Source organism: Sitophilus oryzae, unplaced genomic scaffold, assembly GCF_002938485.1.
Source record: "Sitophilus oryzae breed Bouriz unplaced genomic scaffold, Soryzae_2.0 scaffold_1297_pilon_pilon, whole genome shotgun sequence".
Taxonomy (NCBI): Eukaryota; Metazoa; Arthropoda; class Insecta; order Coleoptera; family Curculionidae; genus Sitophilus; species Sitophilus oryzae.
The window spans coordinates 8,810,924-8,838,142 of record NW_022145945.1 but is presented as its reverse complement, the minus strand read 5'-3'; the positions used below and the strand labels follow the sequence as shown (position 1 = coordinate 8,838,142).

Sequence of the window (27,219 nt, the reverse complement as noted above, 5' to 3'; positions counted from 1 at the left end):
TGCATATCAAAATTACGCTGTATACCATTATGTTTTTGTTTTTGAAATAATATAAAATATAACACAATATAACTTGTGAATTTTAATATTTTAACTATCTCTGACAATAACTAACTTTTCGTTATCAAGATGACATTTTAGACGACAACTGACATATATGTTATAATATTTTAATTTTAAATATGTATACAATATAATTTAAATTAATATTATGCAACTTTATACTAAGAAAACATTTATACATTCACAAAATACACGAAAATCTAATAATATAGTTTGAAAACAATGAAAATTTTATGCATAGACAAACAAATAAAAAGAGACTGGCAAATTAAATGGCAAAGAGAGGGACAACGTTCCCGTAGCGCAACTCAGACCGCAAAATTTCGTTCTATTAATGTTGATCTGCGCATTGCGTCTATTGGGCCCACTATCTCATTCTAATATAACAAGAGAGAAAGAAGCAGCCATATAAAACGTAATTTCTAAATAGAAATTAGAACAATCGCCTTTCGTCATCATGACAGCCAAGATGACAACATCATGACAATTCGTCATGTTTGTTAATTTTTCTTTTGGTGATTTATCTTTTCTTCTAAACTCTCCATTTTATTGGCTTATGAATATGGATAGGGAACAAATTTCTTTGTTCCATATAGGTATTTATATTTTGTTACTTATAATTTCAGGTTATACTATTTGTTATTTTATTTGCTGCAGGAGCCAGTATCATCTATTTTCTATATGTATTGGTGCCCCCTTTCTCTGATAGATATGTTAAAGACACCCGGTAAAATAAAAGTAAGTAGTTATATTTATCATCTTATTAAGAAAAAAGTAGAAGCAGTAGTGTCAAAAATATTTCGAACCTCCCTTAACATAACAAATTAATACAATTATTTTTTTTCATTTTTTGGGTAGGTAGTTTATAGCGGGTTTATAGTAACCAGAAACTAGGTACTTATTTTACTTTTGTTTTAGGATTAAAACTGGACTTGAACATGGTTCAGGATCATGATTCTCGTAAAGTCTTCTTTGCTTTGATATTCACTTTGTTATTGCAATTAGGTAGTTTTTTCGAAAATGAGATTTTTAATGATCTTTAAAAAAATTGGCCGATCGTTTCCTGCAACAGTCAGTTCTTCTGCATTTAAAATTAGTAGGTGGGTGGAATAAACACCGTTATTTTTTGTTATTATATTATAAAAAGTTTATTTATTTTTATGTATAAATAAATATGTTTATAAAACAATACAATTTTTGCTTTCTTTTATAATTTCCCTTATAATAGTAGTATTCTTTCGTTCTGAAAGAAACTGCAAATTTTCACTTAAACTGTTCCCTTTACGTGGTATAGGGAATAAATCAGTTTGAGTGAAAATTTTCAGTTTCAGAATGAAAGAATACTAATTTAAATTTTCCGCCAGCCAGAATGTGCGATAATGTCTTACGATACGTTTTATACCTATCTCTTTCTTTTTCATATAAAGCACACATAATAAAGGAAGATAGCAATAAAGACGTACGTCCTGCCATGGTCCTGCTAATTCGTTTCAAAATTGTTATTCTGAGTTGCGCTACGGGAACGCGGTCCCACTCTTTATCATGAGATTTGTCAGTCTCTTTTTATTAGTTTGTCTATGATTTTATGTTTATGGCCATTAAAGAAAAAGTTCTAAAGGGGGATGTTATGTGATGTTGTGGCGCATTTATCTATGACAACCAGTAGGTATTTATATTTATAAACCAATATAATATTAAAATATCTCAAAAAACTCACCTAACAATTAAATACACTTTCGATAAAGAAATTGTGACGTTAAATGTTACCCAACAAATGTCACAACTATCTAAAACCGTGGTAACGCTCGGTTAAAGATCTTTGAATAAAAAGTTAAAGATCAAGACGAGACATTATTTTAAAATGCCTTTGTTACCAAAGCACTGTTACTTGACAAAATGGTGAACTAAAAGTATTATTATATTATAGAAAAAACATGCAATAATCTGATGTGTCCCTTTGTTATAATTATAGATATAATGAAGATAAATAGTGTAATTCACAAATAACGTAAATTTATTTTACAGATACCATTTAAAAGAATTCGTTTGGTAAAAATGCGAATATTGAAATAACTTTTTAGATTATTTTTATCTTCAACTCTTAAACTTCAATCAAGATATGTGTTTAAAAAAACTGAATGTAGTCCAATTAAAGGTTGATTCTCACTATACCTTCCGCTTTCACTCCATATCCATTCCATATCGGTTACGTATTTTTATTGTATTGACGCTATACGTAAGCTTCCGTTCCGTATCAATTCCATACTTTTTATTGTACAATTTATATTACGAAAGTTTTATTTTAAAAATTTGTATCTTTTGAAAAAGGTAATAGATTTAATTAAGAGGTGAAAGAATAAATAAATATGATCAAAATATTCACAGAGCTGGTACAAATGTAAGAACTTGGCAACGCTATTTCCGATACGCTTCAGTTCGTCCGCCAAAAGAATGTATGGAAGTAGAGATGGAAGGAAAGGATACGGTACGGAAGGGAAACCGAAGGATAGTGTGCATTGTCCTATTCAATTTACATGATATAATATTTTATGTAAACGGAAGGGAGCTGATATGGAAGGTATATTGAGAATCAACCTAAATAAGGACACGAAAAGACCCAAGTTGGCGACTTAGATTCAAAGTTCATTTAAAAGGTACAATCAACAGCTATCACATTTTGAAACTTATTTGAATTTTGTCATATTTTACGATAATAAAAAAGCCGGGCAAACCATTCCTTGGCCCAAAAATTTTCAGATTTTATTATTAACTTATTCATATTTTGACTAATAAGAGCTAATTTCTCAAGATTGTTTTAACATTTATTTGTTCTTAGAGTCTCTTTAAGCAACCCAGACAGATTGAAGTATTTGTGTATTCACATTTTAATAAAAAACAACTATTCGTGAATGGCTTTTTCCGCTTTTTTGGGATTTTCAAAAAGTGTCGTAAACCAAAGAAAATTGCATAATATCTTTTTAAGTAACAAACATCAATGAGGAGTTGAAAATCAATGATAAAAGTTCAAAATTATATGCAATGTCTTGCAACTCTTTCAGAGAATGTATGTCCATTTTCCCGTATACATACATGTATGTGATGTAATAAACTACCTTCACCATTTGGTCTGAAATATCAGCTTCCGAGGGAAGTCCTATCCTTGATGGTCTAGGGGCTGTTGAACATGACTTACTAAATTTTGTACGACAATGCTTGTGATATCTCTGGCACTCGCACAAAAAGAATGTTGACGAACTAGCTATTATTAGTGAAAATATGAATAAGTTTGTAAAAATCTAAAAATTTTTGGGCCAAGAAATATGTTTCCCGGGCTTTTTTTATTATCATAAATTATGACAAAATTCAATCAAGGTCCAAAATGTGATAGCTATTGATTCTAACTTTTAAATGAACTTGGAATCATAAAAAAATATTAAATTTTAGCCGAGTTATTAAACAATTTGTCCTATCAATCAATGATACGCTTTGAAATCTATCTTTGGAGCGTTATTAAGACACAGAAAATTCAGGAATCTTCGAGGCGGAATATCTCGAAAACTACTAATTCTGCGTAAAATATGATAAGAACCATTTTTATAGGTAATTAACTAAGCATAATTTTTTATTCCTAGAAATTCTGTAAATTGCATATTTTGTCAGATATTTGCAAAAAACTTATTTTTCGGTTATTTGGGGCCATTTTTTCGGCTAAAGCTGGCCGAGCACGGTGTTAACCGTTTTTTCCTAAAACTACTCCCCCAAAAGGTATGCAATCCTCAACAACTCGCACTGGTGTACACTGGTGTATACGGTTGCGAGTTATTGAGGGCTTGCCGACTAGTTTTTTCCTTCTGTTTTTGTATAAAAATACATACAGTACATCTGTCCGTTCTGTAGCTACGGGGTATCCGTGAGAGGGGAAACGATATTCTCTCAATGTTTTTCGTAAAAAATAAGACGACGCGTCCCATCAATAAAAATTCGACAAATTTGCAAGTAGCCAATAAAATGAGTGGGCGGAGCGATTTGCGGTGACGTACTCGTCAAGTCGACGTATAAAGCGGCCCTCACACGATCAATAATATTGTCAATGTTTTATAATGTCAATATTTTATCAATATTTGAAAGTTGGCCTGACACGGTTAATACATATATCAATATTAAGTTTTGTGCAGATATTAAGTGTGAATTATACCCTATGCCAAAAAATTAAAGATAAAAAAAGCGTGTCATTTTGGCAGTGAGTGTCAGTCAGTGAGAAAAAATAGAGGAAAAAATTTAAGAAAAAACGCTATATAAAAAATGGATATCCAAAAAGAAAAAGGTTCGGCCAACTAAATCTTCTAGAGTACGTTAAGAAACGGGAGCCTGATGATTGCGATCTAAAACTGGTGAAAACAACGATGGCGATGTTCCGTCTTCCGCCATGGTTACGAATAAACTAGTCAAATTTTGTCAATCATGCGACCTAACGATCAATATATTGTCAATACGACTAGCTCCGCCTTTAATATTGTCGAGTATTTTCAGGATCCCGAAAATCCATCAATATATTGAAAGTACATCAATATGTACGCTCAAACGCTCAATAATATTGTCAATAATCAAAAATATTGACAATATTATTGATCGTGCCGCTTAAAATATAGTGTTGTTTATTTAAATGTTTTTTGTCCGCATTCCTTTCGTAGACACAGATCCAGCAGACGTACTATATGTATGGTAATCGCAAAACAATTTCCGATGCACGTGATCAACTTTGAGTGACAAGCGATGGTGACAGCGGTGCCAGATTGTGATGGATTTATGAGATGAATCTTAATTTAAAATTGACAAACAACATATTTATTATATCATTTTTAAATAGTGTACGTTTTATTTTTAATTTAATATCTCTAATATTTTAGTGATTAATTGATTTATTTGTTTTATAGCTTATTTTACTTATTACATATTGGCAAAAACTAGTCTATTATGAATATATGATTATTATAAGCGTTATTATGGGTTATTTATTTATTGATGTACATCTTACAACGCCATAAGTGGTAATAACAAGAGGGTGCTATTAATGCACAAACTAATAATCACAGAATTTAATCAAAACTAACTTTGAAAGTGGTATGTGCTTATCAATCAAACTTACTTTTCTGACTGCAGTCAAGGGTAATAAAGGACCTTTGTCACGTTCTCATTCAAAATAGTTAAAAAAAACAGGGAAGCTACAAGTTCTTTGCTTCGACTGTTTAAATGCTTCGGCATATTTTGATCACACACATTCAAGAAATGCAATACAAAAACTCGAAAATTTAGTTCTTAAAAGAACTGTTTGTGCTTAAAATTGCAATTTTTTACAAAAAGACTATGAAAATAGATAAAAAAACGAGAATTACTCACAAAGATTCAACAACAACACGATATTATACAAAATAATGACTGACACTAGGATAATTGTCAAGTAATAAAGGACAACATTGCTGAACACGGCGCAGTGTGACCAACATAGCGATAATAAAATGCGGTTTAAACTAATTTTTGCAGCTTTAATCTAAATAAAATATCTGTTACAATCATTTGCTCTATAAAGTAAAATGAAGAGCTGCTCGGTATCTTAAATTTGAACATTTATTTCATTTAGTCAGGTTTATAGACTTTAGTGTCAATGTCGATATGATTGATGACATGTGCATCGGAAAATGTTTTGCGATTACAATAAATGTAGAGTAATTTGTCTCCACGAATTTTCAACCTAGTGTGCCTAATTTAAAAAATAAATAAGATTTTGTCCTTTACAAGAAGAATATTGTCCTTTACAATAATCCACAGATGTATAGACAATATTTAAATATAGAAAAATATACGTATATTTTAAGCAAAACAAAGTTAAATAAAAATGTACAAAGATACACACCGATTTATCGATCGACTACATACTACACGAACGAGACAAGAGACAATATATCTTTTTGCAAATTGATTTATACAATAGTCAGTCTCGGTAGAACAATATATATTTCCCCGTTAGCAATATATTGTGGGCGCAAGTTATATACATATGCATCAGTAATAAAGCAATTGGAAGGGGAACAGTAATTCCGCAAACGCTCGTAACGTTATGTCTAATATTAACCTAGTTTCGAACTGATTTTTGTCCGCGGTGAGTTTCTGCAACAGATTCTCCTGGTGTTTGATGTTCTTGGTCAGATCTTCCTTTTCCTTGATCCACTGGCTTTCTTTCTGTTTCATCTGGTCTTGGAGATGTCTGAAACGAATTCATTATTTAAAAATAATTACTGAATACAGTCCGGGTTAAAACTTTTGGTATCTTTGAATGTGATAGACAATGATTCAGCACTAAAACTAAAAAAGGTAGTATCAGACACAGCTACTTTTGTTGCGCATTTTTTTACAGCCGCTGCAAAAGTTGCATACAGTGTTTATACACCAGCAGAAAGTAGCCCAAAACGCGCAGTTTTTATGCAGCGACCGCCTAAAAAAATTGCAGGCCAACACTACATGCTTTTCATATGTTCACACCAAAGTGCTACTTTTGCAACATATTTTGGTAGCCGCAGCCTTGTAGGGGCAACATTCAACAGTACACCACCCACAGCTCGAAGTATCGTGTGTGTACCTTTTGGGAGACGGTTGCGTTTTTTTTTAAATGGATTACGAGACAGTGTTAGCAGCGGCATATTTATATGTGACTTTGGAGGCGAATTTTCTTTTTTGTCTTCATCATTTGGGCATAATATGTAATTCAGAAGAAATTTCCGAAATAGTGACTCGTCTTTTCTTTTGGTTGTGATAGAATGGACTTTTTACGTTCCATAAACACTCCCTTGCTTCTACCGTTTCTATTAAACATTTTACTTGTTCTCTGTTCCAAATCGCTTGTTTTGACTTCGACGACATCGCAATTTGTCGGTTAATTCTTTACTAAATACATACATATAAATCCTGGAGTTAACTGAAAAAAGTGTATACATTTCGGGCATACCAACAGAATACTGCACCGATGTCCGCAGTAAAAGGTTTAACTGATTAGTAATCTTTTGCTGTACTTGCAACCTTCCTCAACAACTGTTCACACACGGCTATGTCTTAAACTGCGCGCAACAAATAAGTAGCCTACGCACCCAAGCTGCGATCGCAACGTAGTGCAGGTTGCCTAGGTATTCACACTTGCAGATCAAGTTGCGCAGTTTTTTAATGTGCTGCGCAACGAAAGTAGCTATGTCTGATACTACCTAAAACGAATTTCGGACTCCCATTGTCTTTATTTATTTTGCTTACACGTTTCAGTTAGAAGTATCACTGATTAAGTGTGAACTAAACTAAATCCTAAAACTAGTGAGCTTATACAGGGTGTTTCAAGAAACATGTGCAATCTTTCGTGGGGATATTCCTCACGTAAAAATAAGATTTATTTGTCATTTCAACATTGGTCCGATTCTGCTTTGTTTCGTAGCTACAGGGTGTTAAAATCTTAATATTCTTTCGATTTATTATAATTTTCTTCTAGTTTTAGTGATTCGAATGAAATTTTGGAGGTAAAAGTTACTATAAGTGCTATATATTTTAATACTAAAAAAGTGGAGATAAATTCACCAGGGATGTGCATATGGGTTATTACTGGAATATTTAAAAAAAAAGCATGTGCGCCACTGACTTTTTTCTTTTGATATCAAAATTCTGCAGGCCGTTTAATGCCAATTAAAAGCTATGTCTTGATATTTTGTCGAATCCGGCCTTCTTGATGAGATAAACGCTATTTTATTAATGATATTTAATAAAATTAAAATTAAAATAAAATTATTAAACCATATATTTTAGCTAATTTATTATTAAATAATTTCATTTTTAGTTATTATTACTATTAATCTTACCTACAGCAATTTCGAATAAAAAAATAATAGTATTTAAGATAATTATTTCAAAAAAACTAAATTTTGAAAGTTTTAACATCCTGTAACTCTAAAACTATGCATTTCAATACCCATGTTTATAGGAACTGTTTTTATATTTTTTTGATGAAGAATCAATGAGTACTTATTTAAAACTTTCGCAAGTTAATGATATTAATTTTTTAAAGGATGCTATTAGACTTGGATCAAGAAAAATTAATAAAATTGCGTTTATCTTATCAATGAGGCTGAACTTGACAAAATACCAAGACACAACTTTTAATCGGCATTAAACTGCTTACACTATTTCGCTATCAAGATAAAAAAAAGTCAGTGGCGTATATGCTTTTTGTAGAAAAATATTCCAATGATAACCCATATGCACGTCACTGGTGAATATGGCGAAAAATTTTTAACATTAAAATATGTCGGATTTATCATTCGAAACACTAAAAGTACTTGGAAGAAAATTACAATCAATCGAATTTATAAGAATTTAACACCCTGTAGCTACAAAACAAAGCAGAATCGGACCTATGTTGATATGAAAAATAAATCTTATTTTCACGTCAGGAATTTTCCCACGAGAGATGGCACATGTTTTTTGAAACACCCTGTATATTAGAGCCGTGCATGCACCCGTGAATTAGTAAAGTTGAACTCTATGACATAATGTTTTAATTGGGCTCTCTCTGTATAATTAGTGTTAATTTGTGACAACTTTTAGGTCAAAATTTTTAGTATGTGAATGAAGTCTTGAGATTGAACTCGCCAAAATTATCATTGATTGTCATTCCCCAGCCGTCTCTGATGCGTTTTTTTTTCGATATTTATCACAGTATACCATAATGATATGGTATACTGTGACCATCGATAAAAAAACTTTCAATTTCAATTAAGACAGCAGAATAAATTGTAAAAGAATGAAATAACGAAGGCCTACTAAAAAAAACAAGTCAAGCAAATGTTAGCTTTCAAAATAACAAGGCACAGTAATCTATCTCCTAATAATGAGAAACAACAACAATGCGTTTTATACGGTTTAATTGAAGCAGACGAAAGTGGCATTCTTAGCAATAGATTTCAATGGATAGTTTGGTCATTACCTGATTTTTCTCTGCAACTCAGTGTTAGTAGTTTCAGACGCCTTTTTGTCACCTTCCAGCTCGGCGATTTTCGCTCTCATGTTCTTCAAATTTTGCGCGTTGGCGTTGCTCCTACTTTTAAAGTCCACACTAGATTTTCTTTCATTTTCTAAATCTTGCTCTAGTTTCTATAATGAAAAAAAAAACGATTTAAATTAAACAAATTTTCAAATCATGCTGTTCAATCAACCGAAATCATAGCTAAAAAAGTAAGTGCAATTGCAACGTGGTTGTTATTGTTCCAGTTGGCTTGGAAATAAACATCGAGCACATTCCCTATATAATTTTACATACAAAATGACAGCAATCTTCATTTCATAGCCATCGCAGATTTTCGATCATCATCATCATCATTCTCAGCTTATTCAACCATTTCTAATTATGATGTAGCTCCCCATCACAGATACTCTCTTTATAGCTGGGTCCATTGCTGTCTATTGTTGGCTATGCGGGCCCAAGTTATCCCTTTGCTAATTTTCTAATATCACGATCCCATCTAAGGTTTGGTTTTCCTCGAGGACTCAATTCCTCGTGGGTATAGTAAACGCCACGAATGTTTGGGAGTGATTTATCGCTTGATGAAGTTAGAATCGACACGCGCGCTATCATTTTTACATTAAAAACGTAAATTTTTACCGCAGACGTAGGTTTTTAAAGGCCCGGTCTAATCATCTGCCTGCGCTCCTTCTACTTATTCTAAAATGTTAGAGTGATTGACAAAGACGATACTATATCGCGTGTCTTTGATTGATTCGTTTTTGTGCGTCAGTCCATTGGTGTGCTTGCAGTGCGACCAATGGGGCATTCCATTTTATATTTATAACCAAATATATGTTTTGACAAGACTTTGACAGTTAAAACAACAAATTACAACAGATTATATATTGGTTATTATATGACTTGAAACACCACGGCACTGGAATTAAGTTTTATGTGACCTTGAACACATGAGTTGGCATGGTAGCGACCGATGAATCACTCCCAAACATTCGTGGCGTTTACTATACCATGCTATAATTTTTGTTTTCTGTTCTCCGTCCTTCTTGCCAGGTGTCCTGTCCATTGCCACTTGAGGGATTTGATTCTGTGGATGATATCTATTACTTGGGTCTTTTGTCGTATTCACTCTATTCTTTTACGGTCTCTTTTGGTTATGCCCAGCATATTTTGTTCCATTGAACATAGTGCGACCTGCAGTTTCCTTGTAATGTCCGTTTTAAGAGTCCATGTTTCGCATGCATAGGTCATGACTGGTAGTACACATCGGTCGAATGTTTTCTTCTTTAGATAAAGTGGCATTCTAGATTTGAATATGATTGAGTTTCATTCAATGTTAACTTAATTCTTCGGTTGATTTCTGTGTGTTCTGTATTCTCACGACTCGTCTACTTGACAAATATTTGTAATTGGTATACAGGGTATACATGGTGCGTTGGGCATCTATACAGAATATCTAAGTTATTTATTATAGGAACTGCGCCGCACTCCCGCCAGACCCTGTAGGCCAATAAAAAATACTTGCCAAGTACACGAGTCGTGAGAACGCGCCATAATACAAAGATTTAGGTCATATTGTATAACATGTTTTTTTCTGCTTAAATAGGTGAAAAATTAAAAACCCTTTGCCGTTTTTTTTTCTAGAGGTGAAAAACTAAAAATGGTAGAACCTGTTAAGCTTCATTCAGAACCTCAAAATCAGTGGAATAAATTAGTAGTTTGAATTAGCGTAGAAGTTTGTTCACCTAATTTTAATGTAAGCATTCAGAACGTCATAATTAGTGGTTATACCTCTCAAGATTCATTCAGAACCTCCCAATTAGTGGAATAAATTAGTAGTTTCAATTACACTTTATACTTTTTAGTTTACGATCATTCACAATGTCTAAAAAACACAATTAAAATTAATAAAATATCCTAGCAACAGCTTGCGGTAGTCTGTTGTATCCTTTGAATAAGAAGCCTAAGGAAGGAGCATAATGCTATCCATGTATTCATGCATGGTGGGCGGAAAAAGCACTCTAGGGTGGGGATCCTTGACAGTTCTGTTTGACGATTCATTTGACACATTTGAATTTGATTTGAAATTTTATGGATTTGTCAGTCTTTACGGAGCTTATTTTATGTTATTTATTATTTATTCTACTACTAATAGTTGTATAAAGGTAGTAAATCTAGATGGAAATTGTGGCAGAACTTAAATTAACAGTGACACTATCGCGATTTATTGAAAAAGACTCTAAAATAGTTGGATGTGTATCGTGCGGTAGATCTCGGCAAAAATCGAGTGAAATAATGAAACAACTTTTCGCTAGTAAGTGACTATATAATATACATACGTGTAGTAAACCGATCATTTCTGAAATTCACTTAAATTAACTAAATTATATATTTTTCTTGCATTTTAGCTTTTATTTATTACTTGTCAAAGATTAGATGTCAAAGAATTTAAATACGTTAATTTGACTTACCTGCTTCAGTAGCGTATCGGATGTTTGTGTTAATAAATACTTATTATAACTTATCTATTTTTATTAGAATTATATATTTTTATAACAATTTTAATAACTACCAACATTTATTCACAACGTAAAATAAAACAACAAATTATTGAGTCTACCCCACGTCTACCCTACATCATAGTTTTACATTTTTTAAATAAAATTAGAACGACACTGATAAACCGGAATTTAAGTCGGCCATATTTGATGCCCATCGCGGTGTACCTAAGATTTTTAATATACTCCTTCCTTAGTCTTCTTATTCAAAGGTTGTATCCATAGAGAAAGCATAATATTTAGCTTATAAAACAATAAACTTTTGATTTCTAACCAAAATTTTTCTTGACGGGAGTTATGTATTTTATTGTAACTAACTTGTTTTTAAAAAATTTATTTTATTCAAGAAAATTACAATTTAATAATTTGACAATATAAAGTAACTGCGTACTGTACGAAAGTTAATCATAAAGTGAATAGGTATATCTAATATTCAATAACATGAAATGTAATGTCAGCAAATTAATTGTTTGCAATATATAATAGTAAAATAATAACTAGGTCGGTTCATGAACTATGATTGGGACGGACTGCGTCACGTATCTCCTCCCTCCTCAAGTTCGGAAAATAAGGGCTGCAATGGCTGGTCGTTTTTTCGAATCTCCTCTAAGGGGTTGTCCATAGGGGCATTCTTGTATTGGTGGTTGTTTTGGGATGAAACGGGTTTCTTCCATTTTTTCCATCCAATATATAGAAGGACTCCGCATACAAGGGCGGCACTGGTGAAAATTGAAGCTGTCGCAAGGTTCAATGAAGATCCGGGATTGTCCAGAGGCTGTAGCTGGAGTGTTGACAGTATTTTCTGTGCTTTCTTCATCTCGTCTAAGTTTATTTCTTCGAGGGTTAGTTTGGAGATGTTGTTACTATCTTGGGAATAGGAGAATTTTGGCAGTTCTAAAACATATTGAAATTCTGTTTTTGTTTCGATTTCAAAAGTTAAGTTTCCTATCTCAACAGGGCATGAAGATATGCTGACGATGCTTGGTTCAGAGAATTTGTATAGTCCTCGTTGACATTTGTCTCGGGCAATTGTCTCGTTTACAGGAATTACCAAAATTTCGTTACCATATAGGCGTTGAATGGTACTTTTTGTATACTTAACGTTGATCATTGGACACATATTATTTGATGTTTTTAAAAGCTCGAAGAGGCAGTGTTCGTCTTTTGATAAGGCGGTTTGTTTACAGATGAAAAGGTCTTCTAGTTGTGGACATTCTTCTTCTGTGGTCCAGTAATCTTCTTTTGTGAGTAGGATGTAAGGGTTAGATAGAAGGATAGTTTTGTTTACAATAGGTATTGGGAATATTTTGTGAAGGATGTAGTGGGTGGGTAATATAATTGGTGTGTGTATTGAAAAGAGTATTGAATTATTTTTAATAATGACTTGAACAGATAGATAATTATAAAAATTTATTAATTCTTTGAATTCGGGTATTCGGTTTGGACCGTATATTGTTTTTATATTTTCTATTAATGTTAAGAGTTGGTTTGGATTAAGTATAGAGTTGTGCATTTTATTTACATGGGCAAATGAGATTGCATTTTCGATATTATTAATTATTGAATTTAATGTATTTAATTGTAACATTACGTTGTCCAAAATTAAGGAAATATATAAGGCACTAGATAGGTTTAGCTGATTTTTGTCAAGTAAATTAATTTTTTCTAATATAAGTAATTGATTATTGTTGATTTTATCTAAATTTTTAGTATATTCCTGGGTAACTGTGGATAGAATTGATTGTTCTTTATAAAAATTTTTATTTAAAATGTCTTGATTTTTTGTCAGTGTATTGAAATAATTATTGTAGCGGGTTTCGTCGTCTGAGTCTAGAGTGCCAAAGAGCCATTTGTCGACCTGACCTACTACGTTAAGTAGTCCCCTTTTTTGTCGATTAAACTTGTGAAAAATTTTGGTATTTCTCAAAATTGTTTGAAGATATTCAGAGGTTTGATTAAATTTGTAAAACGTAAGAATCGAAAAACTTTCGTTTTGTTTTTTATTTAAAATATCTTTGTCCAATTGAATTAAAATATTTTTTATATTAAATAAGGAATTTTCGATTTCTGTAAGGTTTATGTGAAAATTGGATGTGTGTTTCGTGGCAGATATATAGGTTTTTCCTATGGCCATTGGTAGTATGGGATTGCTAATGCTTTTTACTTCTAAGTTCATAGCGATGGGTAGAAGGAGCAGGAAGGGGATGATCTGCCTCATCTGAAACAATTTTACGTTGCGGTTTTAATTCTTTTTTGTGAAGTTGTCTTTTTTGTGTAGTTATGACATTACTTTTTTCTACAATAGGTTTGTCAATTTTTTTATATTTATCTAATTCTTTAACTTTTGATTTCTGAGGGAAAGTTTTTGCATAAAGTGGTTTATTGGGATCAATGTTTACTACATTCCTATTTTTATTCATTTTATCTAAAGAAGATTGTTGTTGTGAGGTTAATTTTTGATGAAGTTCTTGGCTAATTAATTTTATATTTTCTGCGTGTTCTTGCATGTATTGAGAAAGGGTTTGATCATTTGAGAGTTCTAAAGGGTTTTTATAGTCTAATTTCCCTCTGACAATTTGAAAAGGGGTATACTTTGATGCACTATGCGTAGAATTATTATAAGAAAGTACAGCATAATTCATTAGAATTATTATATTTTCTTTTGGCTTTTGATGCTTAAGGGTAAGAATAATTTCACTTAAGGTAGAATGAAGACGTTCTATTGGACTGTTTGAGTTGGGGTTGTGGGGGGTGCAATAATGGATTTCAATTTTGTGAAGGGAACAAAGGTTTTGGATAATTTCGTTTTTGAACGAGGTGCCATTATCTGTAGTGATTTTCCGTGGGAGTCCATAGTGGTTAAAATACGTAATAAGTTTGTTTGCTACCTCAACTCCTGTGGGTGTCACAAGGGGGTATGCTTGTCCTAGTTTAGAAAAACTGTCGATCACGGTTAGAAAGGAAGTATTATGTGTTTTATAGATATCTATATAAATGTGGTCGAAAGGTTCGTAACCAATAGGGGTGGGCTTAAAAATTATTTTATTGGGGTGCCTTTCGTACTTGGTCTTTTGGCATATTTCGCAAAGATTTACATACGTTTTGACATCGTTTTCTAAATTCGGCCAGTAAAAGTTTTTCTTAAGTGATATAATATTTTCTTGAATACCTCTGTGAGACGTTTTCGTTTCGTGATAGTATTGTACTTTCAGTTGTTGTTCTTCTACGTCTGTTATGTCTTCTAAGAGAGTATTAGATATGTAAAGATTAAAGGAATTATTTTTGAAATATTTTTGAAAAATGCCTAATATAAACGGCTCAAGAGATTTATTTAAAAAGTGCAAGCAGTATGTAGTTTTGGGTATAAAATGTTCTTTAATAATTTTACAGAGATCTTCTTCGGATGGATCGTTTTTTAAAAATATGATAATTCTTTGTTTGTCAAAAATAGATTCTTTTTGGACTTTGATTTTATTATTGTTAGAATATCTGAATATAATTTGATTTTTATAGATATTTAGTGCTTTTTGAACGTATGGAGCACCAATAACAGGGTTTTCAGAGCTTGAGTGTTTAGTTTCTAGGTCGGTAGAGGGTTGGGCTGGTCGTAGTATTATGTCAGAAATTATGTTGATTTTATCATTCTTTGGTTTTTCGGAAATAGTGTTAAGAATTTCGTCCAGTTCTTCTGGCGGTAATTGGGGAATTTCCTCAGGGTCGAAATTAGGAAAAATTGACATTTGATCGTCTTCGATTGGATTAATCTGTATGCGGGATAGGCAATCGGCATTGGAATTTTGTTTCCCTTTTTTGTATATGATTTCGTAGTCATATTCTTGGAGTTTCAATCGCCAACGAATAAGTTTGGAATTCGGCTCCTTAACGGAAAACAACCATTGCAAGGGTTTGTGATCCGTAACGATTTTGAATCGGGTCCCATATAGATAGGGGCGAAAATATTTGGTGGCCCATACTATAGCTAAAAGTTCGCGTTCAATGGTGCTATAGTTTGTTTCTGCTGGATTGAGGGTGCGAGAAGCATACGCAATAGGCAAATCATTGCCAATAGGGCCTTGAGACAAAATTCCACTGATAGCGACGTTTTGAAGCGTCCGTGGTCAGAATGAAGGGTTTTGTGAAATCTGGATGTATAAGTACAGGGTCATTCATTAGCAAGGTTTTGCAGCTTTCGAAACTTTGAAGAAATCGGGTGGTGTGTTCTACTTTTTTGTTCTTTTTCAGGCAGTTTGTTAATGGTTTTGTCAAGTGTGCGAAATTTTTTATAAATTTTCTGTAATAGCCGATTAGACCTAAAAATGATTTAATGTCTCGAGATGTTTTTGGTACTGGAAATTTTTGAATGGCGGCTATTTTTTTTGGGTTGGGTTTTACGCCTTCCGGTGTAATGATGTGCCCTAAGAATTCTACAGTTTTACAAAGAAATTCGCATTTGTCAAGTTGGATTTTTAGGTGGCTCTCTTTGAGTTTTTGAAAGACGGATTTTAAATTAGAAATATGTTCCTGCAAAGACGTGGAAAAGACGATTATATCGTCCATGTATACCAGACAGATTTTACCTTGAAGATCTTTAAGGACGTTATCCATGAGCCTTTGGAAGGTGGCAGGGGCGTTTTTGAGACCAAAGGGCATTCGGAGGAACTCATAGTGTCCGTTTTCGACACTGAAGGCGGTTTTCTCAATTGAATCAGGGTGCATGGCTATTTGATGAAACCCAGAGGCTAAATCCAGAGTGGTAAAATATTGGCTGCGGCCAAGTTTGTCGAGAATATCGGAAATGTTTGGGATGACGTAACGATCTGCTATTGTTTTTTCGTTAGTTTTACGATAGTCTAAAACTATCCTCCATTTTTGTTTCATAGAAGAATCGGACTTTTTGGGAACGACCCAGACGGGACTGGACCAAGGGCTTGAAGAGGAACGAATAATACCATTTTCCAACATCTCAGAAATTTGTTTTTGTACCTCTTTTTTATGTATAAAAGGGTACCTGTATGATTTAGTGTACACTGGATTATTGTCTGTGGTTTTAATTTCGTGCGTAACAATATTTGTACAAGATAGTTTCTCGTTTGGTCTATGTAAAACTTCTGGAAATTGATTGATGACTTTTTTAAGGGCTGCTTTTTCTTCGTTATTTAGATGATCTGTACGGAGAAGCGAAAAATCTTGGTTGTGATCGGAATTGTCATGTGTTTGAAAGTTGGATGTTATTTGCTCGATATTAAATATCTCGAAATTTTGGGAATCAAAAATTGGGCTACTTCCCTAATTGAATCCGGATAAAAATCTAGAACGATGTATTCATTAGTTTGATTTCGAAATTCTAAAGGGATCGTACCATTTTGAACTTTTAAAAGTGAACCTGGAATTTCGATTTTTTGAGCAGTACGTAAATGGGGAATATATATTTCGGTTTCGTCAGGTATGTCAGTGTTTATGTTTTTCATTATTATAGATAAGGGTGGTATTTCTATTTTTTGCAAATCAAAATTGTCTCTGTAATAGATAGGTATTTCAATCGTATCGTTTTTTAAAAGCTTATTTGTTATATCGATATTAAGACCTAATTTACGTAAATCTCTGATTCCTATTATTCCATCAAAATAGTCATGAAAGCTGTATAAAATTAGTTCGAGTTCGTTATTTATATTGAATTCTTTTAATAAGGAAATTTTTGTTTTATTTTGGGTATTGGTATTGCCGGTACAAGTTACTAGGGTGTGTTTACAAGGGTAAATTAATTGTGGAAAATATTCTTCCGCTATAGATGGTCTGATTAAGGATGTGTGCTACCCGTGTCGATAAGAAGTTTAGCTGGGGATTTTGAAGTTGAATGTAGGGAAGAGAGTTGACTTGAAAGCTGTTTAAATTTAGGACGGATTTTCGTTTAGAGGGCTGTTGAGAAAATTTTCTTCCTGTGAATCTTGCGGAATTTCGTGATTTTGGAAATATTCTATATCTTGATATTCGGGAGGTTCGATATAGTTTTGATATTCTTGTTCTTCAGGCAAATATTCAAAGTCTTGTTGATATTGGTCTGGCATATCTGCTAGATAGCTTAAATCAGTGAATGGGTGTCGGTTTTGGGCGAATGAATTTCGATTTCGGGGAAATTGTCTTTGGGTTTGGATTGAGCGCATGTGAACGTCTGAATTTCTACTTACTGTCGACGGCATTCTACTGGTTGTAGACATTGGTGTTGGGGGGCTAGTCAATTTATTAGAGTTTTCTCTAGAGAAAACATTTTTTGGCTTGCCAAAAACTTGTTCGTTAGTCGGAAAATTTTGTCGTACCATTTGTGGTTGTGGAATTTTTATTGGTTGGCTTGGAAATGGTTGTTTAGGTATAGCACCTGTGCTGCTTGAAAATTGAGCGTTATTTTGTGTCATTGGAAAGGGACTTACAAAAGATTGTTGGGGTTGAACGTTGTTTTGTGTCATTGGAAAGGGACTCACAAAAGATTGTTGGGGTTGAACGTTGTTTTGTGTCATTGGAAAGGGGTTAACAAAAGATTGTTGGCTGGGTGGAGGCATAAAGTTGAAATTTTGGCGATTATTTACTTGAGAAGGTGCTCTATTTTGAGTCATATTATAGAGGTCTTGTCGAGGAAAAAATGTACGTGCGTTTATCTGTTGTTCGATAAGGGAGTGGTTTAGGACAATTGAACTTGCGTCATCAATATTTTTTGGATTATTTAGCATTAAAATTGTTCGAAGCTCGCTAGGAGAGTTTGACATTAAGACAGTAACGGCTGTTAATTCTGTTTGCTCTAATAGAGCTTCTTTTGTGCCTTGTTCCAAAGAATCATCAGCGGCAATTTTTAGAGAAATACGTGATTTTAACAATTTTAATCGTTCAATAAAGTCTAAAATGGATTCTCTTTTAGATCGGGTCAAAAAATTTAGCTGTTGAGCAAGTACTTGTCGGTTAATTCGGTCACCAAATCTTTGTCTTAACGCGTCCTTTATTTTGGGCCAGGTCGTTAAATCTGGTCTACAAAGTAAAAAGTCGCCTGCTTCCTCGGTTATTTTACTGCAAATTGACGCAAAAACGAATTCTTTAAGAGATTCATCAGCAGTACCTATAAAATATCTATTGTAAAATTTATCTATGCTTGAAATAAAAAACTCTAAATGTTCACTTTTGCCTGTAAAAGTTTTAAGTGTATGAGCAATCTCTTTTGCGGCTGTAAGGGTGGTCATGTTTGAAAGAGAAATATTTAAAAGGCTTTGAGTTATACTTTCAATTTCACTCTCGGACATTAAAATGTAAAAACTAAATTAACTAAATTATTGCACTTTTTTTTTTAAAAATTAAATGTAAGCAAATTATCGTTCTATACTAAAACTTAAAAACTTTTAAATTAAAATTATATTATGAAATAATGTAAATTATACACACAATTATATGGGAGTGGAAAGGAAAACTCACTTACGATAGATTAATTTCTTCTTAACTGTGGTCTTCCTGCCTTAGATTCTGTGCCTCAACAAACAGTTAAAACTGACGATTTTCTGGACTTCGGCAACGTCTTTTTGTGGGACTGCTTGCAAAACCAGGAATCTCTGAGACACCTACACGATTGACGCGCCAGTTATGTATTTTATTGTAACTAACTTGTTTTTAAAAAATTTATTTTATTCAAGAAAATTACAATTTAATAATTTGACAATATAAAGTAACTGCGTACTGTACGAAAGTTAATCATAAAGTGAATAGGTATATCTAATATTCAATAACATGAAATGTAATGTCAGCAAATTAATTGTTTGCAATATATAATAGTAAAATAATAACTAGGTCGGTTCATGAACTATGATTGGGACGGACTGCGTCACGTATCTCGGGTGATAATCAAAGACCAAAATGACATTCATCGCAAATTTTGAAGTACAATTAGTGGAAAAGTCAAACGTTTGTTAACTTTTTCCACTAATTGAAAATTACTACCACTAATTATGACGTTCTGAAAGCTTACATTAAAATTAGGTGAACAAACTTCTACGACTAATTGAAACTACTAATTTATTCCACTGATTGCGAGGTTCTGAATGAAGCTTCAATTAGTGGAAAAAGTTAACAAACTTTTGACTTTTTCACTAATTATACTTCAAAACACAAAACATCCCCCTTTAGAACTTCATCTGTCATAAGTTCTAAAGGGGGACGTTTTGTGTTTTAATAAAGTTAAGAAATGAAAGTAAATAATAAAGCGCCTCTCGTGTTTGTTCGCACTCTAAAAATTTCAACTAATGCCTGTATATATTTTTAATATATTTTTTAAATTTACATTTTTTTAATTGTAAAGTAATATATTACATTTAAATGGAATATATTAAATTACAATTATGTCAATTACAGGATTACAGGCTTGTTTTCTAACATTTTTTAAATAAAACGAATTGTTAAATTTCAATATATGTATATTTGTCGTAGGTATGAAAAAATAAAATATAAAATGGGGGGACAAACGCTTACTTACATTGCAATAAAACTTCCACTTTTAGTTTTGCAATCCAAACGCAATATTTCTATTTTACAAATAAAAATATCCGACAACACTAAAATCACTGAAACTTCCGCGCCTGACAACGAAAACTGAAAAATATAACGGCACTTTTTGTTTTGGACCTGCATATCAACATTACGCTGTACCATTATGAAAATATCTAATTATTACTTGTAAATTTTAATATTTTAACATGATTTTAACTATTTCTGACAATAACTAACTTTTTGTTATCAAGATGACATTTTAGACGGCAACTGACATATACGTCATAATATTTGAATTTTAAATATGTACCGCTGATATGTATGTAATGTAATTTAAATTAATACCTATAATGCAACATTATACTAAGAAAACATTTATACACTCACAAAATACAACAAAGTCTAATAATCTAGTTTGAAAACAATGAACATTGAAATAAAATTGAAAAAGTTAAGCGCGACCCCTTGTGTCAAAATTAGATGATTAAATTTTTGCAATTTTTACACCATTTGATGACCGGTGGCGCCTCTAGTGTTTGTTCTGGCAGTTGGTCTTTTACTCCCACTTGTGGCCATTAAAGAAAAAGTTCTAAAGGGGGATGTTTTGTGCTTCAAAATTTGCGAGGAATGTCATTTTGGCCTTTGATTATCACCCGTTAAGAAAAATGTTGGTTAAAAATCAAAAGTTTATTGTGTTATATAAGCTAAATATTATTCTTTCTCTATGGATACAACAGATTACTGAAAGCTGTTGCTAGGATATTTTATTAATTTTAATTGTGTTTTTTAGACATTGTGAATGATCGTAAACTAAAAAGTATAAAGTGTAATTGAAACCACTAATTGGGAGGTTCTGAATGAAGCTTTAATGAGAGACAAAAAACTGTTCCACGCCGTACAATAAATGCAAAACGCCAAACATGTCATTTGTATAGAAAAAAACTTACTTTTATTTGGTCCTTCAATGTACTAATAACTCCATTCAGTTCCGCCACCGATTTTTCGTAGGCGCCTCGTTTGTCCTCCATCTTCCTCTGAAGATCGTGAATAACAAGCGTCGATTCATTGGCCAGCCTTTGCTGCTCCTTCAACTGATCCTCCAATTCGGCAACGCGACTATCCTCACCCGACGATTTCTGTTCGCTCAACAATTTCTGCCAGTTGGTTACCAGTTGGTCGATCTTATCCTGATGTTCTGCGATAATACCGTCCAGTGAATGCTGCAGCTGCTGACCTTCATTCTAAATAAAATCAAATAATGTTATTAAGATATGGAGAGATTGGTACTGCCCTATAAAGGGTTAATTTGTAATCACATAATATCCAAATTAAAACATACCTTGAGTGATTCTATCTTGTCGGACACTTCGCCTACATCGATTTCTGATCTAGTAACGCTTTCCAACAGTTCCACTATAAGTGCCCGACGACTCAGCAAATTCCTGCAAATATCCATGAGAGTTTTTGGAATTTCCTCGATGGACTTCTTCATGCCACCCACAACTTCCACGGAAACTTGTTCTCCACCTCCACGCTAGGAAATATTTTAATTTTAACTTTTTTCAATATTAAATTGCCGTGTTTAAATTACTGCAGATGGTTTGTTAAATTCATCCAATGGCACCAGTCTTAAGTCGTCCAATTTGACATTTTTTCCCAATTCTTCCAATCTCTTTTTGATTTGAATCAAATTCTGATATAAATCAACCACGGGTTTCTGTTTTTCCACTAGCTCTTTCTTCATTTGAACGTATCGTTTGTTTTTGTTGATGAACTGAATTTCCAGAGTGTGTTTATTAGCTACGGTATTAGTGCGGTTGATCGACATGGAACTGGTCCTACAATACCACAATCTTAAATTATGTTCTTTTTAGCAGGACTTTCAGCGTCAAGGTGGGATCATATAGACGCGAATTGAAATGCCAAGTTTTTGTGTTAGAAACTTAATTATATAAAGTTATAAACTTATCGATTACAAACAAAAATTGAAAATAAATAAATAATAATATTTCAAAGGTTTTAATAACATACAGATAAAAGTATTTTTTAGTATTGACGATGTTTTTTTCTATACAGGGTCCGGTAATAGTGAGTCGGGCATCTGTAACTTCCATAAAAAACTTAGGAAAACCTAAACTATATTTCATATCAATTAAACTTTTAGTTACGTAATCGGGGGTGCCATTTTTAAATTCATTGTTGCCAACCATGGTCATGACTGCCTAACTGGAATTTAAATTTCGCGCTGGGGATTCAGGTGGTACCTTTGCTGTAAGAAATGTCAAGTTGCCGCATTTATTTATTTATTTCCTGACACTGACATTCGTTTTGACACTTTAGTTTTGTATATAACGAGTTTTTGGTTTAAATAAATAGTGTTGTGATACTTTAAGCTGGAAAATGTTTATTACCATACCTTGCAGTCGAACATTGTTCTTTTTAGAACCTCTTTTAGTGCGAAGTGTACAAGATAGCCGTAAAAAAATCATCGGCAACTTTATTAAAATATTTTGAACGGGAAAGCGGTAGTAATGGCCCTTTATGTCCCTTAAGTGCTGTTAAGAAGATGAGTTTGGTTTGTAATGGATAACTATTTATATATTTATATAAATGTAAATGGATAACTGTTTATATAATTATAATTAATTAACTTTTGTTTCCTAAAATATTTTGATTAAAAGAAAATATATAAAAGTGGGCAACTTTGTGCTGGTCAAGTTAATTAAGCTGCGTCTTAATTACGTAACTAAAATTTTATTTGGTATGAACTGTATGTATTAGAATGTATTTCAGAAAAATATTTTAACTCCTAGAGGGCGGCTAAAAAAAGTGTGAGAGGATCGGGATGATTTTTTTAAATGGATCACCCTATAGGTATATTATTGCATTTTTGGCTTCCTTTCTGATCACTTTACATAATCCTAAAATATTATTAAATATGTTTTGATAGTTTCAGAGATATTATTAAATAAATAAAAACATGTTTTTTTGGCTTCTTTTTAATTAAAATTCAAGAAATGTTCTGTAATCAAAACTATACTAGGTATTTTGGTAACAGTTAAGTTCCGTGTTTTTTCGATATCAATGATTAAATCACAGTTCGTGGCATATCGCTTGTCACTAAAATACCCACTTACTTGCTAGTTGATCTGGCATTTTTTAACAGAACTGGTATTTTGATAGGTCCTGAATTTTTGACAGGCAATGGAATACTGCTGCACACAGGAGATGGTCTGGTGATCGACGATTTTAACAGTGGCGTTCTGGACGATTGTTGACGTCGAACAGAGCGGGGTGTAGAGGTAGTGAATACTTCACTAGAAGAAGCATTGCTGCGGCCCGATCTCGGAGTGCTCTTTACCGTTTCGTTGGTATTCTGATAATCCGTGTCCAGTTTTTCTAGTTGAGTTCCATCCTACAAAATTATTATCTTAAAGAATCATTTTCAGTAAGTTTATAAGGCAGTTTTGATAATTCGATTGATTCCATTCGTATAATAATGCAAAACATTTTTTTCAAATTTAACGATAACAAATACAAAATAACATCTTCATTTCCAAATCTATATGACGCTTTTTTCTATCCAATGATGTTTTGCTTTAGTGTTTTTACCACAGTTTACTCACTAGCCAGCTAGTTAACTCTGCTAATTTTCGGTACCCGCGCATGACCTGCCGCGCCGGTCTCTTTGCAGTCAGAGCAGCAGTTGAGATCCATCGACTGAGCGATAGTTCACAGGGTCGGATTCAAATCAATTTAATTATTGTCGCTTTGCAGGAAGTAACGAAATTATTATTTTCGTTTATGTAAGTGACTAGTCAAAAGCGTATTTTAGTAATTTTAGAAGCAAAACTACGAAATACATATAAATAAAATGACTTAAATCTAACACGCTTTCCTATTTACACTTTTTTGTATATTTTATGTAATTATAGGAAATCGATGAATGACATATGTATTGTTAAAAAACTTTAATTAATGTTTATAAAATTAATTAATGCGATTTTGTTGATTATATACTAATTGAAACACATATTTTACTTTATAATCAAAAATTAAAGCATATATATTACATTAAATTTATATTATTGTAACGCTGTTAGGGCAGTTAAAAGCAATAAATAAATATGTATTATACAGGGCGAGTATTAAATAAATGCAAATATTTTAGGGGTAGTATATTTCGACCCCAGAAACACGCCTCTGAGGGTTTTTTACGCAAAAAAAAATTGAAAATTTGGATTAATTTGAAGAATATTTTGAGAAAAATGAAAAGGAAATAGAATTATAAGGTGTTGTATATAGACTCGTTAGCAAAATATATACCGGTAATCATTGGCGGATCCATGGAGCTCCTCAAGCTCCCCCCCCCCCCCTTAGGTTCAATCATGTAATACGCTATTATTAATTTATTATGTCAGAAACGACTCCGGAGTATGTACTTTGAGTAAAGTTTTGTATCTAACCTCCCCTTTCCCGAATTCACTATCAATATCGGCTTATGAATTCTTTGATTGATTCGTTTTTGTGCGTCAGTCCATTGGTGTGCTTGCAGTGCGACCAATGGGGCATTCCATTTTAGATTTATAACCAAATATATGTTTTGACATGACTTTGACAGTTAAAACAACAAATTACAACAGATTTTATATTGATTATTATATGACTTGAAACACCACGGTACTGGAATTAAGTTTTATGTGATCTTGAACAGATTAGTTCACATGGTAGCGACAGATGAATCACTCCCAAACATTCGTGGCGTTTACTATAGACTTCGTACCTACTTCGATACCCGTTCCATGGTAAATCGCATAGATAAATGCAACAAGTTTAGATTGGAAAGCCCGTATAAATTTTGGATCGCGAAATTATTTTGGGTCGCGACCGTTATACGCGATCTGGCGCTGCTATAGCGGTCGCTAAGAACAACGGCAAACAAAAACAGAAATAATTTTCTCTTGTCAAAGTCAGAATCTTTAAAAATCGTAATAATCTTTCAAAATCTAAACCGCTCTCATTAAAGAAATCCCGAAAAGTGTTTATAGCGTCCATTTTCAAAGTAATTATTGCTATCTTGTAAGTTTAATTCAAGTTTTATTTACTCCAACCGGTGATAATTGTGAAAAAGTCGCATTAAAAACTTAAAAAGCTGTGCTGTGAACTGTGAACTGCAAAAACCATCGTGGATCGTGGCATAACATCGGTTTCCAATGTTTCATAGGTATTACATACATGCGTCCTTATATAAAATAAAGTTTCTTGTATGCAACATACTGTATTTTATTTATAAAATTAAACGCAAATAATAATAAATTTGAATAAACAATATTTGGCGATATAATTCCGGAAAAAGCCGAATCGCTCCGAAATTTTCAAAAGTTTTGGGTCGCGACCGTTGCAAGAATAGCGCCAAATAGTGTTTACATTGTCCTTATGGGCACTTTCCAATCTAAACTTGTTTCATTTATCTATGGTAAATCGTTGTGAGTTGACTAGCTATCTAGTGAATAAGCTGTGATTTTTACTATGCCAAATTCCGCATGTATTTTAGGATTATGTATACAGGAGTCCCTTATTTTACGAAGGGATTGCGTTTCTTAAAAAACACCACAATACGAAAATACATAAGTATTATTAAGAATATTTCCTACAAGTATCCTGTATTATCTTAAGGCATACATAATATGGGTTACTAGCAAAACCAATACATTATAAAAACTGGCCGTAATTATCACACTTAATACTGTAATTACAAATATATTGTTAAACACATTTTTAAGTATTACTTACCATGTCAAGGGCACTGGTAGAACAAAATTCTTCGTCGGGAGGTGTAGTTTCAAAATCTAAAAAGAAAATACGTCAAAGTCGTTGTCAAAATTTTGAAGAATAGAAGTTTCATGAAATAATACGCCCTACGCTTAAAAATAATTAGATTTCTGGCTAGTTTTGGATGGAACTTGTTCAAAACATTGACAGAAATGTTAGACTTGTAATTTTACTCATACCTGAAGATATAGCGCGTCTTGTTGAAGTCATGGCTGTTCCAACTCCGAGAAAGGTTTTACATCATCATTCGTATGAATACTCACACGTAAATTTTAGATCAAATGAAAAAATGGGGAACAAAAATATGACACAAACAAATGATTTAATCAACACGTTAATCACTGTGACAGGTGATGATTTGATCCATATTTATATACTTTGGCATTTCAAATATATGTTAAATTTTTTAAAGTAGTTTTAGTTAAGTTAGCTATTTTTTGTTTAAGTGCATTTATCTCAATTAATTTCTGTTCTAGATCAAAATTAAATAAAATGTATTTTTTTTGAACCTAAACAAATTCTTATAATTTATGAAAAATGTCAGAAATGACAAAGGTAATTTCGGTTTAAAATAACTCAGGTTTGTGTCGTCTTATTACAGAGGTATCAACTTGGTATCAACTAAATATGGGCTCAATTATAAAAAATATACATAATAGTACTATCCTAAATTTCTATGTTGATCGTTAGTGTAAATAATAAATAATTTAAATATATTATTTTTGTAAATTGTTAGTTGGAATTTTAAATGAATTACACAGTAAATTATTTAGGTACATACCTTTCTTAAGAGACACTTCCATTTGATATTAGTTTATCTATTTCAGAAAATAAATTTGTATAGTTTTTATAGTTTTTTGGCAAAAAATTGTCTTTGACCAGATCCAAAAAAATACGAATACTGATTGAAATAAAAAATTTGACGTTTAATGTCAAATAACTATATACCATGTTTTTTTAAACTTAAATTATGTGATCATTTATACAATTTCAAGAAGAATGTAATTGAAAAAGTCGAGAGATGGTGTAGAGATCAGAAAAAATAGTCTGGCTAATCTGTGAGAATTGGGAAAGAATTATTGAAACCATTGCCCTTATTTTCATACAGTCCTAAAAATTTGTCAGATGATTTATATTATAATTAAAGCTGCAAATATAATTTGGCTAATGTTGAACATCCTTGGAACATCCCAAAAGTCT

General features: G+C 32.5%; 1 protein-coding gene across 4 annotated transcripts in view; it reads right to left on the bottom strand.

Moving 5' to 3' along the window:
• Positions 1–26,938, bottom strand: part of LOC115874711 (myosin-10-like) — a 38,107-nt gene extending 11,169 nt beyond the window's left edge. For 3 of the 4 annotated variants that reach the window (XM_030889955.1, XM_030889952.1, XM_030889954.1), the window contains exons 1-8: positions 26,199–26,382; positions 25,981–26,036; positions 23,325–23,602; positions 21,779–22,025; positions 21,527–21,721; positions 21,135–21,428; positions 9,077–9,243; positions 6,194–6,325 (exon numbers count right to left, since the gene is read on the bottom strand). In XM_030889955.1, coding sequence (XP_030745815.1) covers positions 6,194–6,325; positions 9,077–9,243; positions 21,135–21,428; positions 21,527–21,721; positions 21,779–22,025; positions 23,325–23,602; positions 25,981–26,036; positions 26,199–26,229 — 1,400 coding nt within the window. In that variant the 5' untranslated portion in view covers positions 26,230–26,382. Of the gene's footprint in view, positions 1–6,193; positions 6,326–9,076; positions 9,244–21,134; positions 21,429–21,526; positions 21,722–21,778; positions 22,026–23,324; positions 23,603–25,980; positions 26,037–26,198; positions 26,383–26,800 lie in introns of those variants that run through there. The other variant, XM_030889953.1, reaches the window with a different exon arrangement.
• Between the last annotated feature and the right edge of the window lie 281 nt (positions 26,939–27,219).